The 16,262-nt window shown below is 40.6% G+C and overlaps 1 protein-coding gene across 1 annotated transcript in view; it reads left to right on the top strand.

The window, feature by feature from the left end:
* The window catches only part of AHCYL1 (adenosylhomocysteinase-like 1), a 48,315-nt gene that overhangs the window by 26,498 nt on the left and 5,555 nt on the right, over positions 1-16,262 (top strand). Inside the window, exons 2-11 of the mRNA XM_012663378.1 lie at positions 6,068-6,179; positions 8,768-8,911; positions 9,884-9,984; positions 10,429-10,531; positions 12,582-12,676; positions 13,256-13,362; positions 14,186-14,302; positions 14,560-14,623; positions 15,414-15,502; positions 15,869-15,939. Coding sequence (XP_012518832.1) covers positions 6,068-6,179; positions 8,768-8,911; positions 9,884-9,984; positions 10,429-10,531; positions 12,582-12,676; positions 13,256-13,362; positions 14,186-14,302; positions 14,560-14,623; positions 15,414-15,502; positions 15,869-15,939 — 1,003 coding nt within the window. The remainder of the gene's footprint in view (positions 1-6,067; positions 6,180-8,767; positions 8,912-9,883; positions 9,985-10,428; positions 10,532-12,581; positions 12,677-13,255; positions 13,363-14,185; positions 14,303-14,559; positions 14,624-15,413; positions 15,503-15,868; positions 15,940-16,262) is intronic.

The following is a 16,262-nucleotide window of genomic DNA, read 5'->3' as shown; positions in this document are numbered from 1 at the left end:
AAAAAAAAAAAAAAAAAAAAAAGAAAACATAATCTGGATATGTGCTACATTCTGTTGTAAATTGTGGTTTTCTAAACATTAGGAAGCCCTTTCCTACTTACTGCCATTTTTTTTAATCTCTTAATTTTACCTTTAGTTGGGAGGCCTGGATCACTCATATTAACTAGAGCAGTGGTCCCCAACCTTTTTGGCACCAGGGACTGTTTTTGTGGAATACAGTTTTTCCACGAATGGGGGAGTGGGAGAGAAGGGGGAGGGTATTGTGAGGGATGGGAGTGGCTGTAAATACAGATGAAGCTTCACTCGCTGGCCCGCTGCTCACCTCTTGCTGTGGGGCCCTGTTTCTAACAGGCCACACAGATGGACCGGTACCAGTCTATGGGGGTTGGGGACCGTAGAACTAGAGCACTTCAGACAATTAATAGAAAGGCAGTAAAGTGTTTTGTTTCATAGGAAGAGGGGGTGTGGGGTGTGTCTGTTAAGGCTAAAACTGCTCTTGGTAGAGTTTTTCAAGCTGTATTTTCCTCACCTTTTAAGTGACTCAGCAGCATGGGGCCTGGTATTGCCTCACCCCTTCCTCTCACCAGCATTGACTAAGGATCAAGTTGAGTCCCACTTTGAAAGGAGTATTTCCTCTGACTGTGGAATTGGATTCTAGCACCATGTGTGTGTTATATCCTATTACTGTTGAGACATAGAGACGGGTAGAGTGGGGGAGGGAGATATGTGCTGTGATTAGTCAGCTTGCCACCCCCCCCAAACTCAGGCCCCATCTGGGGAGACTGAGAACTTAAGAAACTTGAGACAGGGAAGGAGAGCAGGGAGCAGCCAAAACCTGCTGCGTCTCAGAAGACTGGTTTCTGCACTAGGGAATGGAAGAAGTGACCGAAGGTGGCTGTGGGTTCCACTCTGGCCTGAGATTGATTTCCTGAGATAAGTTTTCTGGTGGGTGTATCTGAGGGCAACGTGTTGGGAAGGGAATCTTTGGGAAATTTCTTTTATCTCATTGAGGTGAAAGGTATTCAGACGTGTATATTTCTTGTACCAAAAAATTGGTACTTATTGATAACTTTGGATTCATCTGAAATGGGAATCAGACTGATCACTGTAAATATCAAGAAAAGGTATTGCACCTGTTCAGGCTGCCGTATGCTCTTCCTTTCCTCTGCAATGGGAATGGGTGAGTAGAATCTGTAGAAGAAAGAACAAATTAGCCAGAAGATGTGTGAAAGGGATTAGAAAAGATGTAAGAATCTTGGAAACTGTTCTAGCATACTGCTTTAGTCATTGACCTTGTTAAAATTTCTAGCTTCTTCTAATCACTTTTTTGCTCAGTTGTTAAGTGCTAGCTAAGAAATATGCTGCCCATAATTTCTAAAAAGAAAAATCTCTGCATACAATATGCTAGAGGAGATAATGGGACAGAATATATAAAGTTAGGAATGTCCCAGAAAATAAGTAGTGTACCAGAAGAGGGATGCTAGCCCTTCATGTATTCCTCAGCCATGAGAAAGACTGATCCCTCTACTTACCTCTATGGTATGCTTTCTTAATAATTTGTTTTCCTAATAATTGGTGTTTGCCTTTGAATTTAGTTCTTTACCCTTAAGAGGAAACCTTTCTCAGGAAATTAAAAGCTGTTAGATAAGTATGTTAAATAACAGATTTAATAAGATGTCTTGCCTAACCTCTGATTTTTGGAGGCCTATGGTAAACAATATCCAGATAAGACTGTGAAGACTATAATATCTGGCATGTTCCTGAAGGAGCAGTGAAATTCCATGGGCAGAGCCATTTACATTATCATTACACTGTCGGTCAAAACACATCTACACATTTTAAGGGATCATATTTCCTTGCATCATACTTCCCTGGAATAGCACTGGGTTCTTGGTGCCTACCAATTGTATTGACTAAAAACATATAACACACCATGGATGTTACCCTCATCACCATCCCGTGGCTAGAGTGTCATGGTGGAATTCTGGTGGCTTTTAATTCTTTCTGATTCAGGAGCTAGAAGACAAAATTGGTGGGACCTGAGGAGTGTAACTGAGCTATTTAACATCTGAGTACATAGGACATGTGTTTGTGGCAGTCACCTCAGCCTCTAAAGGTAAAAAAAATATCAATTAGGATCAAATAAATGAGTAGCATATTGACAATTTTTCTTCTCTTGGGTCCTATAACTTTTTTGAATTTCCTGTTCTCCCTGTTTCTTGGTAAGTTATGTACAACAGTTCTTTCAGCTTACTCTGTCACCAGACTTAACACTAGATGGTGGATATACTGTACCCCAAGTTATTTTGTTCAGCAGAGCTTTTCTTTGCCATTCTTACATCACATGGAAGAAAGTCAACCATTGTACCTGCTAAGCTATTTGAAGAGGTGCTTTAAAATAGCACATTCGACTGGCCTGATAATTAACTGGGTTTTTAAGACACAGCAAGTAGACTTCTGTATTTGGGTGTGCTATTTGAAGAATGGGTCAATCTGACCTTCTAGCCTTTCTCAGATGTGCTGTTAGTTCAAGAATGGAACACTGTTTTGCTTGTTCAGTTATGGGTAAGGCTGTATGGATGGTGAGGACTCAGCACAAAATAGTTCTTTAACATAAGACTTTTTTACTTTAAGATACTTTTTGGACTTTAACCATCTTATTTCCTTTTCCCCCCTCCTCTTCCCAATCCTGTATTATATTTAGGCTTAGTATTCCTCGTAGATCTAGATTTGAAGAAACACAAAAGCATACCGATTAATACATAATGATTGGAAGAAATCATGATGATAGGAATTAATATAAACAGAGCAACCTTGCAGTCATCTTTTGATTTTCTTTTTACCCAAAGTACCATATTTGGCTTAAATGCAGTGAGTTCAACCCAATCAGAAGGCTGTTACTGAGATTTGGTTTCACTGGAGAGAAAACTTGTGACATGAAAGTTACTTTTGGCAGCAACGTCTTTATTTACGACGTAAAAGTGAACACCACTCCAGGAGGTACCTCGCCAAGGGGAAAACAGCTCCTGTCTGCAAAGACAACCAGCACAGCTAGCAGGCCTGGAGGAAGCTGGCAGAGCAGGAGCATTCCACAGTAGCAGTTGTGGTAGAGGTTCTCTTCAGCATGTAGTTTGGGGTGGAAGAGAAGACCAGGTTATCACACAATCTCTGTATTTCTGGGCCACCTTATAAGCAGTGAGAACATCAAAGAGCTGCAAAAATAGCCAGCCACCCATCCATGTTATGACTTAACATTCTGCCCACTTCAAATATGGACCATACTCATTATTTGAGAGATGGGGTGGTAGGGGCACTGCACTGATTAGTAAGCTGCTTGTAATACAGTCTAATATTTTTAGATGGGAAAGATTTTGCTAAGCTTTAGGCTACTGATGAACTTTATTAATACAAGAGGAGACTATGACTATTATTCAGTTCTTAGGTTGCTGAAGAAACACATTCTGTCTTATCACAGCCGCCTCTCTATTTTTTATCTAAAAAACTGCAAATGTTATTGCAGTTCCCTCCCCCATCCTCACTCTCCATGTAGGTGGTATCTGGGAACATGCCCAGAGCCTTTTGAAAAAAAAAAAAAAAGATGAACAGGGGAAGGAATCATAACAGCCGTGAGAGGAGGGCAGCTTCTGAATTGGCTGCCCATGCCAGCAGCAGGGAATCTGGTGAAGGAAGGGCTGCCTCTAGAGAGTGTTAAAAGGCGTTCATAGGGCCAAGGCAGTGGCTCACGCCTATAATCCTGGCACTCTGGAGGTTGAGGCCGTAGGATTGCTTGAGCTCAGGAGTTCGAGACCAGTCTGAGCAAGAGCAAGAGCAAGAGCAAGACCTGTCTCTACTAAACATAGAAAAATTAGCTGGTTGTTGTGGTGCACACCTGTAGTCCCAGCTACTCGGGAAGCTGAGGCAGGAGGATCACTTGAGCCCAGGAGTTTGAGGTTGCCGTGAGCTATGACGACGCCACTGCATTCTACCTGGGCCAACAGAGCAAGACTTTGTCTGAAAAAAAAAAAAAAGGCATTGATGGTCTCTTAACTATGTATTTTTTCCACCACCAAAATAATAGCATATTGGGTTCAAAGTCATTGCCTTGGTCCTGGATTAATCTCTTCAGTAAAACTAGCTTTGCTAACTGAAGAAGTTATGTGAACATGCAGTGGGAAATCTTATCTAGAAGGGCAGAAGGGCAAATGCTGACCTGTGGCCACCTCAATGACTATTTTTTTTTGAAGACAGTTCTTTTGATTCTTTGAGCTATTTAAAATTAAAGTTTTAGCACTGAAACTAAAACAAGTTGCTTTAGATGTATGTGCAAAGATACTTGTTAATCAAGTTCTTATACAGTATATGTGGTTTAGCTTGAGTCTTTATTATTTTACTTATCTTTGAAACTTTATTGACTTGATCTTACACAAGAAAGGACTTTGAAAGGTTCACTCATTCTACAGGTATTTATTGAATGCCTTCTTACGCGTATAGGACCCTGGGCTAGATGCCAGGATATGTAGCTCTTACCCTTCCATGCCTCTAGACTCTGTTCTTAGACTTAATAAAACAGTCTGTAGACTCTGCCCCTAAAGAAAAAAAAAACTTGCCCGATTGGATATTGAACCAGGATGAGTTTTAATTAGAAGTATACCCAGGATTTTTTCTCTCAGGCCTTCTGCAGTAATAGTAGTATCCATGGCTGTTCTCTGCTTTCATTCTTGGTGTGAACCAGGCTAGATAGAAGGTTGGAAATACAAACCTTTGTTCCGCTAATTACTGCTTCATTACCTGTGGAGTCCTACTAATTCAGTTTTTAATTTGTTTATGTTAGCTGCTTATGCCTAGGCTGCACACTTAAGCCTGTTCTTATACTGCAAGCTAGTGCTCCCCTAGCTGAAGGGTACATGTGAAAGAGGAGGGGAAGGTTTTGCAGTTGTAGCTAATGGGTAGTTTACTGTTGCTGGCTTGAAAGTGGCTATACCATGTTGCTAGTATTATGCAGAGATTTTAATCTGTAATAGTTTACATTTCCAGAGATACTTGCTAAAGACTTCACTTAATGGATTCTCCATGGGAACCTTTGAGATTTAGATTGTGAGGAGAATCTCAGTTCTGATTCTCAAACCATCTTGTTTATTTCAGGAAGGTGAAATTTACTTTATATTTTGAAGAAAGTGTTTATCAGAGTTTAAATAGGAGTTCAGGAGGAAGGTTTAAATCATGTAATAAAAATGTTTTTATATACTTTAGAAATATTCATTAATTTGTCTATAAGTAATATTAATTGCAAGGTATTTGCTGTTTCTTAAAGCGAGTTTTCCAAGTATCCTTCTAACAATTATCTAGTTCTGGTTTATTTCATTTAAGGAAGTTTTTAATACAGAGTTACCAAGTCATTATTTTCTCCTTCCTTCAGATTTGTCCTAATTAGTTAGAATTTACTATGGTATCTGTGGATTTTTCAATTTCTCTTTATCATTGTATTCTGGTATTTTAAATTTTTGCTGAAGTTCTGCACTGGCTTTGTGAAGCATAGATTGTGGTTGGGCTCTCAGTATTGGCAAACTAATGCCCAACATCATACTAGGCATCTCTTCATAATTCTTTCAGAAAGCAAGACCATTGCCAACTTTAGAATAAGAATGTGCTACAAGAGAATATTCTGAAAATAAAACCAAAAAACCCGGAAGCACCACAAGATTCTGTTTTTTGAAAGAGTTGGGAGAAGGGTAAAGAGTTTAAGGTGTTAAGGTTATAAGAGGGAAGAAAACTTTGTGGAATGTGAGAGATATTTGTAAAATGGGACAAATGCTAAAAGAAGTTGGGTCTTAACCTCACCCCCTCCCCCAAATTATGCTGAAACAATTGGAAAGAGACAGTAATTGGCATTTTGAGAGAAATCAGAGAGTAGCCTCTGCTTTCCCTCATTTCTGGTGGGAGAGTTGGGGGCATAGTAGGAGTCATGTGACAACATTGGCTTTTAGGGATGACAGTATATGACCTTAAAATATGGAACATTTCTTAGAATTCCCTTGTGAATTTTTAACTTTTTGTCTTCCTTTTATAGCAAATCCAGTTTGCTGATGACATGCAGGAATTCACCAAATTCCCCACCAAGACTGGCCGAAGATCTTTATCTCGCTCGATCTCACAGTCCTCCACTGACAGCTACAGTTCAGGTAGGTGTGAATGAACTTCATGTCCTCTCTAATCCCTCTCCCCTGTCTACTACTTAGTGCTCTTCACTTGTCTAAAATCTGGTAATACCTCATGTTGAGACTGTCCGTCTTTATGCCGAAAGCTGTTCATTAGTGGCTGGGCAATGGGAATGTTCCCAGCCAGGCTTGTAGCTGGGGAAGCTTTTGTCATCTCCAGACTTTTTTCCCCTGACCGTCTCTGTGTGTGGTCTGTGGCCAGTGTCCAGTTGGTACTACTGGGCCAGTTCCCATTCCCACATTTATCCGCCCATGTTTCAGAGAGAGAGAATCAATGCTGTTTTGGCTGACAGAACTGACCTTGAAAAAGAAGTATACTTTGAAGCACAATTTCTTTGTATAAAAAATACCCTGTTGACTTACTAGAAAGACTAAAAGATACATATATGTATACCCTGCTACCTATCTTTTTTTTTCTTATGCGCAAAGCTGCTTAAATTGTAACAATAAAAATTAGTATTTTGGATCCTTTTATTTACTAGGTTATTCTTTGTTGAAATACCCTCGCCTGTTAACCGATGGAATGGGAAAGATTCAAATTACTATGATGTGACTCCAATTCTGTTTCTTTTTAGTTCTCCCCACCTGTCTTATCCCTCTATAAGTAAAGTCTTTTTCTGATTTGAATTATGCTCTTCCCATCTATAGAGAGGGTATTAGAAAATTAGTGTGGAAAAAGATATAATATCTTAGGAATTAAATACTGGAGAAAATATTAGGGGCATCTAATACAACTCTCTCATTATTTAACTGAAGAATCATTGTTAATAGATTAAAAGGCATGCCCAAGATCACAGACTGCTATTAATGTCAGCAAAGAGATTTGTACCAAAAGCCATTAATTGTACTTTGCTAGAATATCATTTGCATTATATTATTAACGTTAAGGACTGGGCTTGAAGTATAAGGAATGTAAAAAAACAATTTAGAAGGAACTTATCTCTGCCTTGTGCCACTGATAACCCAATATAGAGAAGATAGGAAGACAAGAACAAATGGTGGTATATAGGGTTAACTACTGAAATAAAGGAATATATATGCTCACTGTAGGCATAAGTGTGCGAAAACACCACCAAATATAATGGATATCATAAATGAAAAGGTTTCTTGGAATGACAGGTAAAAAAGGTGGTGGGTGACAAACAAACTAATTATAACTAAGAAAGAAGAAAAATTAATTTTGAAAATTGAGTTAAAAGAGAAAGAATGAGTAAAGAAAACTTTAAAGACGTTTTCAAAGATCTTGATGGCTATGTTATGGAAACCTGTTAGAACCTTTTAAAAAGCTTAGTGATAGAGTTAAATTGTCATAGTGGGGAACATAACCTTTAGTAGTACTTGTATTAGCTGGACAGAAGAAGGTCCTATATATAGAAATCAGTGAGAGAGACCTAGTACACTGGCAGAAACAGTAATGGGAAAAATTCAGAGAGAAATGTGATTTGAGAGTTAAGGAGAGATGATTGTTATATATCCTCTTGCGTATCAGGAGGATATTTTTTAGCTTTTATGTAAAGCTAGGGGGTTTTTTGGTTTTTTTGTTTTGTTTTGTTTTTTTGTTTTTGAGACAAGGTCTCACTCTGTCACCCAGGCTAGAGTGCAGTGGCAGAATCACAGCTCACTGCAATCTCCAACTCCCAGGCTCAAGTGATCCTCTTGGCTCAGCCTCTCAAGTAGCTAGGACTATAGGCGCGAGCACCACCAATGCCTGGCTAATTTTTTAGTTTTTTGTAGAGCCAGGGTTCTCACTTTGTTGTCCAGGCTGATCTCAAATTCCTGGCCTGAGGCCTTCCACAGTGCTGGAATCACAGGTGTGAGCCACCACACCTGGCCTGAAGCTGCTTTTCAAAGTTGATCATCTTGACAGACCTTCCCCAAGACTGGCAATAGAACTAGAACTGCTTGCCTTTTGTGTCATTTCTTCCCTGCTCTATATTCCCTGAGCACAACCTACTGTTAAATCCCTTGTAAGACTATCTTACCCTTTCATCTGTGTCAGAGGTTCTCAAAGTGTGGTCCTCTGACCAGCAACACCTGGGAACTTGTTAGAAGTATGAATTCTTGGGCACCACCTGAGACCTACCAAATGGAAAACTTTGGCCATGGGGTCTAGCTATCTGTGTTTTAACAAACCTTCCTTGTGATTCTGATAGGTGCTTTAGATGCTTGAATTTGAGAACCGGTGATATGTGGAAATAGCATTCCTTCTCTGCCCTAAATTATTCTTCCATTGTTGTCTGGTCTGGTTCCAATCCAGATTGGGACTAAGTGCCTCTGTTATCTGGGATCACTGTAGTTGGTGCAGGATTAGGATCTGTGGCCCCTTATCACAGGATTGTTAGGGTGGGCAAATGAGCTGCAACACTGAAAGATCCACAACAGTTTCATTCATACCATCCATTAGACCCTAGAGGAGTAGAACTGAGAGTGACAAAAAAGGTAGCTCCAATTAAGAGTGTTCACTTAACTTAAATTGGAGTCCCTTGGGCACTGTACTCTGTGGAGGTGGGGCCATTGAGGTTTTTCTATCCTCATTCTTTTCCTGGCTCCAGCTGCATCCTACACAGATAGCTCTGATGATGAGGTTTCCCCCCGAGAGAAGCAGCAAACCAACTCCAAGGGCAGCAGCAATTTCTGTGTGAAGAACATCAAGCAGGCAGAATTTGGACGCCGAGAGATTGAGATTGCGGAGCAAGGTAAAGAAAAGGGGTGGGTAAAGAACCAGAATCAACCCTCTTGTCGGTCCTCAGGATCCACAACAACTTAAGGCCTGAAAGCTAACTTGAAGGTATCCTGGGAAAAGACAACCCTGGATTTTTGGATTAACACTTCTCTCTGTATGGAGCTTGAGCTTCAGGATTCTTGTTCTTAGGTTTTCCGTTTTTCTTCTTCTCAGCATGTGGTAATTACTCACAGAATAGTTTCTGTTCCCCCCACCACCACCACCATACCATATTCAAAGATCTACACTGCAGAGTCAGCAAGTCCTCCACGGTGGTTAGTTATGTGGGATCTTACTTTAGCTGCCAATCACAGAGACCCAGATTTCCCAGAAGCAGCTGATGTGGGAGGGTTTTAAGTAAGGATGTGGTGACCTAGGATCTTGTTTGGTCCTGAGCACCCTCTGCTGGAGCAGAGTAAAAGTGACTGACAATCAGTTTAATCTTGGTTTCTCTACCTGACCTCACTCTCAACAAGGTCCTCTTGACTCTTTTGTTGTTTTCAGTTGAAGGCACGTTTTATACTGAGAGTAGAAGAACCAAACAGACTGACAGGATGGGGTAAGACAGCAAAGAAAACAGAAGCTAGTGGGTTCTGCTGAGGGTAAAGTCTTTCTTCCTGGTCTGATGATTATATGAGTTCCTTAGCCAATGCTGTAACTACTGCCCTCTCCCAAGTGAATGGCGAGATTCACCCTCCATTTTAATCAGTTTTGAGGATTTACTTCATTCTCTATTCAGTCCTCTGCATATAAAGCTGAAGTTCCAGGTGGTTGTATGACAACTCTACTGTTACACTGCTGTTGAAGCAGCCAGATCATCATGGAAATATGCTTGTAGTTTCTCTGCCTCATCTCACCAGATCCAGACCGGCCCTAGATGCTGCTGGGGCAGGAACTGATGGTATTGCTAGTGCAGACCTAGCTCAAATCCTCTGTTCTTTCACAGACATGTCTGCTCTGATTTCACTCAGGAAACGTGCTCAGGGGGAGAAGCCCTTGGCTGGTGCTAAAATAGTGGGCTGTACACACATCACGGCCCAGACAGCGGTGAGTTTGTTGTAAGAAAAGAGAGGGACTTCTGATAAGGGGAAGAATGAAGTAGGGTGTTCTGGTGGTGGTTTTTTACTTTTCTTTCTCTACCTAGCCAACCTCCAAATGCTGACTTTAGGTGGCATCTCCCCATTACACAATAATGGGGTTTTCTACTTTCGTTTGTATAAGTAAACCTGCTTTGAGCAAACCAGACCTAGGAAGATCTAGATTTACAAAAATATAACTGTTATTAAAATGTTATTAAGACTTTTAGGTACCTATATGTTGGGTATAGTTAAATACCAGTGTGCCACCTTACTAGAATATACCCTTTTGTAACTTCCCAGTGCAGCACCTGTTGCTACAGGGTGGATGGGTGTTGTTTTCTCACTAAGGTTTGCTCCCCACTTCTGGTTGGGCCTCCTCTTCCTCACCCTGTCTTCCTACACATCCACACAGGTGTTGATCGAGACCCTCTGTGCCCTGGGGGCTCAGTGCCGCTGGTCTGCTTGCAACATCTACTCAACTCAGAATGAAGTGGCTGCAGCACTGGCTGAGGCTGGTAAGTTCTGTGTTTTTCACCAACTTTACCCGAAAATAATCGTCTAAACATATTTTTTATGTATCAAATTTGTTCTTACAATGTCATGTATGTCTAGGGGCTGTAAACTTTGAGGGATAATAAAAACATCAACAAGAAGAAAATGAATAATAAAATTAAGGTCTACAACTCTGTTGGAATATTATGTAGTCGTTAAAAATGATCTTTGAAAATAATCTAATGACATGGGGAAAGCCCAGTTCTAATGTTAAGTGAACAAAGAAGAATATTAAACTATATAAGCTATGTAAGTGTGAGCTCAGCTGGCCTCCTTTCACCAAAAGTCTCATCAATTTTGAGAGAGAATACAAGTAAGCCTTTTATATTGATGGTTCCTTAAATAATTTATTATTCTAGTATTCAATATGGCATTGAAAGTATGTGGGCTACTGGTGAGTTTTACTAACCATAATTTGTGGGTTTTTTTTTTTTTTTTGAGACAGAGTCTCATTCTTTTGCCCGCGCTAGAGTGAGTGCCATGGCGTCAGCCTAGCTCACAGCAACCTCACACTCCTGGGCTCAAGCAATCCTTCTGCCTCAGCCTCCCGAGTAGGTGGGACTACAGGCATGCACCACCATGCCTGGCTTATTTTTTCTATATATATTTTTAGTTGTCCAATTAATTTCTTTCTATTTTTAGTAGAGATGGGGTCTCGCTCTTGCTCAGGCTGGTGTGGGTTTTTTTTTGAGACAGAGTCTCGCTTTTTCGCCCTGGGTAGAGTGCTGTGGCGTCAGCCTAGCTCACTGTACCCTCAAACTCCTGGGCTCAAGTGATCCTCCTGCCTCAGCCTCCCAAGTAGCTGGGTCTACAGGCATGCGCCACCATGCCTGGCTAATTTTTCTATGTTTAGTAGAGATGGGGTCTCACTCTTGCTCAGGCTGGTCTCGAGCTCCTAGCTCAAGCGATCCTCCCACCTTGGCCTCCCAGGGTGCTAGGCTTACAGTGAGCCCTTGTACCTGGCCTAAACATGATTTTTATTGTTAATATGTTCAGGAAAAAATCACGATTAAGTTTGTTTGAGGACCTCCCATCTTCCCAGGATTCTCGAAAAGCAACTTTATAGTACTTTGGGGATTTTTTGTTTGTTTATTCTTTTTTGATAAGTGTTTATTGTAGAGAATTTAGAAAATTCCCCCAAAAATCCACTATCCCACTATGCAGAGATAGTATGTAACAGATTTTTCCCTTTTTTCTGTCTGCTTTACAGTGATGAAATAACTCAGTATGTGTACAGTTTCATAATCTAAATATAACATTTTCAAAAGTAGTTTTCCATGTCACTGAAAACTTCGACAGCATCATTTTTAATACTTATTCATGTAGCTATGCGATTTTACTTCACTGTTTTCCTAATATTGAACATTTAGATTGTTTCAAGATGTTTACATATATAAATAATGCTCCAGTGAATAATTTTATGTTGATTCCCATTTTATTTCATCTCCTTAGGATAGAGTTTTAAGTATAAAAGTGGCCCACGGAGAATAACATTGTACGGCTCCAAAATACTTTTTTTTGGAGACAGGGTGTTGCTCCGTCTCCCAGGCTAGAGTGCAGTGGTGTGATCATAGTTCACTGCAACCTCAAACTTCTGGATTCAAGCGATCCTCCTGCCTCAGCCTCCTGAGTAGTGGGACTACTGGTGTGTGCCACCACACCTGACTTTTTTTCTTTTTTTTTGTAGAGACAGGTCTTGCTATGTTGCTCAGGCTGGTCTCAAACTCCTACCCTCCAGTAATCCTCCCACCTTGGCCCCCCAAATTGCTAGGATTACAGGCGTGAGCCACCATAGCCCCAAAATACTTAAAAAACAAAAATCCCTTAATTTCTTAAAGTAAATTCTTAAAGTACTATATGAGCTATGTAAGTGTATTTTGACATTTCTTAAGTTTTTTTCTTTTCTGGAATAGTTTCTTTTGCCTTTTTCTCTTCATATGAATCTCAGAAAGTGATATCAGTATAGTACATTCCTCAAAGGAATAATCAACTGACTTATTTCTGTCTCTACAGGAGTTGCAGTGTTTGCTTGGAAGGGTGAATCAGAAGATGACTTCTGGTGGTGCATTGACCGCTGTGTGAACATGGACGGGTGGCAGGCCAACATGGTAATGATGCATATCCATCCTGCACTTGGATAATAGATTTATTGCCTTTTTTTCCCTTGAAGCATGGTTCCCTAAATATGTTTTGGATGTTTGGTCTTATGCACTAACTTTGTTGCTAAAGTGTTTAGCTCGATACCTATTCAGAATGAGTCTGAGTACTGAATGGAAATGTGGGGGAAGAGTAAGACTAGCCAAACACATGTGGCTCAAACACAGCAGAACAAAGCAGAAGGAAATGGTGGTACCTTTTTGGAATAGGAGTCTGGTTTCTTTCCTTCTTGCCCCAGCTCTCCTTTTGCATTCAAAGGGACTGTATATTTCAAGACTCTAAACTGAAAATGAGTCTGTGATTAGCCTAATACTCTTCACTGTAGTCTAGAACAAACGTAGGAATCCTTTTAACCATTTTACACCAACAAACTTGACTGTATTTCCACTGTCTAAACCTGCTCTAAGGAGCTCCAAGGAGTGCTCTTCCAAAACATATAGGGCTCTCTTACTAGTGCAGAAAGTGGGTTCAAAGTTCCCCCCAGCTCTAGCAGCCTGAATGCCCATAGAAGTCTTCTGGCTGTTCTGTAGATCCTGGATGATGGGGGAGACTTAACCCACTGGGTTTATAAGAAGTATCCAAACGTGTTTAAGAAGATCCGAGGCATTGTGGAAGAGAGCGTGACTGGTGTTCACAGGTAACAGATTCTGGAGTAGCTGCCCTTGTGTCCTTGCCTCAGCAAATTCTTCTGGTCTCTGTTAGGCTTCAGGGCTGTGTTTCAGACTTGTAGTAACTAAATGGGAGTATCTTCATTAAATAAAACCTTTGCATTTTTACTTTTGAAAATCAAGTTGACCCTAGAAGGAAATTATTTCAGGTTCTAGTTGATGCATTTTTCTCTCCCATTTACTCCACTGAATGTTTCTCAACTAGTGTTTGGGTATGAGGGGTAGGGAGTGAGTGTATCTTGAAAACTGTATTCAATATTGTATTATAATTTTATATTTGAAATATGAAAACAATCTTATTGTAAAACTACACATTATACACACTACAAAAGTGAAACTGGGCAAAATATTCTTGGCTTGTTGGAATACCTAAAAGATATCTAAAAGAGTGTTTCTCAGTTGGGGGCACATTGCGCATGGTTGCTTACTTACGTGCACTCACACACAGGGAACCATATCAAAATCATCAATAGTGTGTTTGTCAGAAGTAGGCGTGGGATTTTAAAGATTGAGAAATGCTGGTCTAAGAAAATAACATCCCCTGTATGAAAGAGAAGTAAATTTCTTCAATTGAAAGGGGTTTTTTTTCCTTCCAAAAAAAAACGTGGGGGGAGAAAAAAATGAAAAGAAGTGAGGAGGAATGACAAGGAAATAATCATGTTTACTAATATCCTTGGGCAATAAATAAGACTGGGGAGGGCAGCATGGAACTTGAGAATTAGTCAGATTTTGCCATGTATTATGTTTACCAGCTAACTTGTTTTTTGTTTTTGTGGCCTCTTCTCCCTTTAGGCTATATCAGCTCTCGAAAGCTGGGAAGCTCTGTGTTCCTGCCATGAATGTCAATGATTCTGTTACCAAACAGAAGTTTGATAACTTGTACTGCTGCCGAGAATCCATTTTGGATGGGTAGGTTGAAATGCATATATATTCAAATTTAAAGGGGTAGATTTGGGTTGGATTGCAGTGTTAGTCTGATATCACTCCAGTCTTGTCCCCTGGTCTTCCTTTGACTTTAAAACTTCGTTAGAGGGGTCACTTCACGTTGAGCTCAGCCAACTTCCAATCGAAGTTCTCATGGGCATTGCCCCACACTTTTAACTTTGTGCAGAGGGACTGAGTTTGAGCTAATAATGTTTGAGTTCAGCCCTTGTCTGTTTTCACAGCCTGAAGAGGACCACAGATGTGATGTTTGGTGGGAAACAAGTGGTGGTGTGTGGCTATGGTGAGGTAAATAGCTGGGCCTGAGTGTCTCTTTCTTTTCATAGACTTATGAGAAATATTGTGTGAAGGAGGCTTATGCTATCAGTCTAGAGTCACTCATGCACGGTTTAAAATTGTTTTAGATAATATATCTCAAAACAATAGCAAAAGTCCTTTATTCAGATTTGTGAATAGAGACATGCAGAATGAATTGAGTTTTCAGGTTTTACTAGTTTGTCTTATGGAATGGAATGTTAGCATCATTTACCCCTAATTATAAGAATAACCTTTAATGAGACTTATTTCAAGTGAATATGTAGCATTGTAGCCCCACGTGTGACTTGCAGTAGAATGAAGGGTAGAATCTGAAGTGGCATATAATTGAGTATCTGTAAACTAGAGTAGGTTACGGGAGATTTTATTGTCTTCAACAGTGACCCACAGAAGTTTCTCAGCTGATAGGTTGTCCTTGAGTAGATGCATCTCAAGTGAGAGTTAATTGGTTTTTCTGGAATAAGAAATTAGAGGTTACGGAGAGCGAGTTGCTCTTGCCAGGTCTTGTTTCCCTAATGATAACATTTTTATCCAAAGTCCCAGCCCTTGCTATGACATGTCGGCTAAATTACCTCTCTGAGTTTCACAACATAATCTGGGACTGTTTCTGCTCTGCTCGTGGTCAGAGCATCCCTGCAGGTGCTCACTAGATGGTTGGTGATTTTGTGAAGGTTAATTCCTGTCTCCCAAAGAACCTGCTTGCCCCAATATCCATGCCTTAATGAACCTGACAACCTGACCTTTCTTTCTACATGTGCTACAGGTAGGAAAGGGCTGCTGTGCTGCTCTCAAGGCCCTTGGAGCAATTGTCTACATCACAGAAATTGACCCTATCTGTGCTCTGCAGGCCTGGTAAGAACAGTGTGTTAATACTATGATTCACTTCAGGTACTTTATGTTTCTGAGAGTTCTTGATTTATTGTATTAATCATTTTTGCAGAAATCTCCCAGAGGAAGAGAACATTAGAGTTGCTCTGTCCGCCTCAGTCTAACCCTGGGGCTCTCCTAGAGCCTCTTGGCATTTTTTCTTCCTGAATGGAGTCTTGGGGACTCTGAAGAGGCCAGTGTGTATAGTCTAGCACAGCTTATCACTTTGCATCCCTGTGAGGTGGCACTGGCTCTGACTTTAGAAGGGGGTCTTGTTGTCTCATTTCGTGACCAGCTTCCCCTGCAGTGCCTGCTTGCTTTTACTCATAATGTTCCTTCCTTTTCTTCCAGCATGGATGGGTTCAGGGTGGTAAAGCTAAACGAAGTCATCCGGCAAGTCGATGTCGTAATAACTTGCACAGGTAAGTATCGACGCTTTGGTGTGCGTGGAGGAGTGTTAACTCTGAGGTTAAATCTTGAAAGTAGACTGACTGACTGTCATAGAAAGTAAGACAGACCTGTACTCAGTGTAAAGGTCTCAGAACTCGAGCAAGCTATCAGAACCTTGACATGTTTTCCAGAGGAAAGAGCCTTTTTCCCTGGCGACTTTTTTATATTTCTTGGTCTTATAACCGGATAACTGAGCCTAAGGAGCTGTTATGCACTTCTTTTCTCACAATGTATACTCGTTCTTTAATGCCAGCAAACCTCCTCTCGCCCATGTTCTAACTGAAAGCTGGTCAGT

This window comes from Propithecus coquereli, unplaced genomic scaffold (genome assembly GCF_000956105.1).
Source record: "Propithecus coquereli isolate 6110/MARCELLA unplaced genomic scaffold, Pcoq_1.0 Scaffold802, whole genome shotgun sequence".
NCBI classification, from domain to species: Eukaryota; Metazoa; Chordata; class Mammalia; order Primates; family Indriidae; genus Propithecus; species Propithecus coquereli.
Note: the sequence above shows the minus strand (reverse complement) of the source record. Positions and strands in the feature narration are given on the sequence as shown.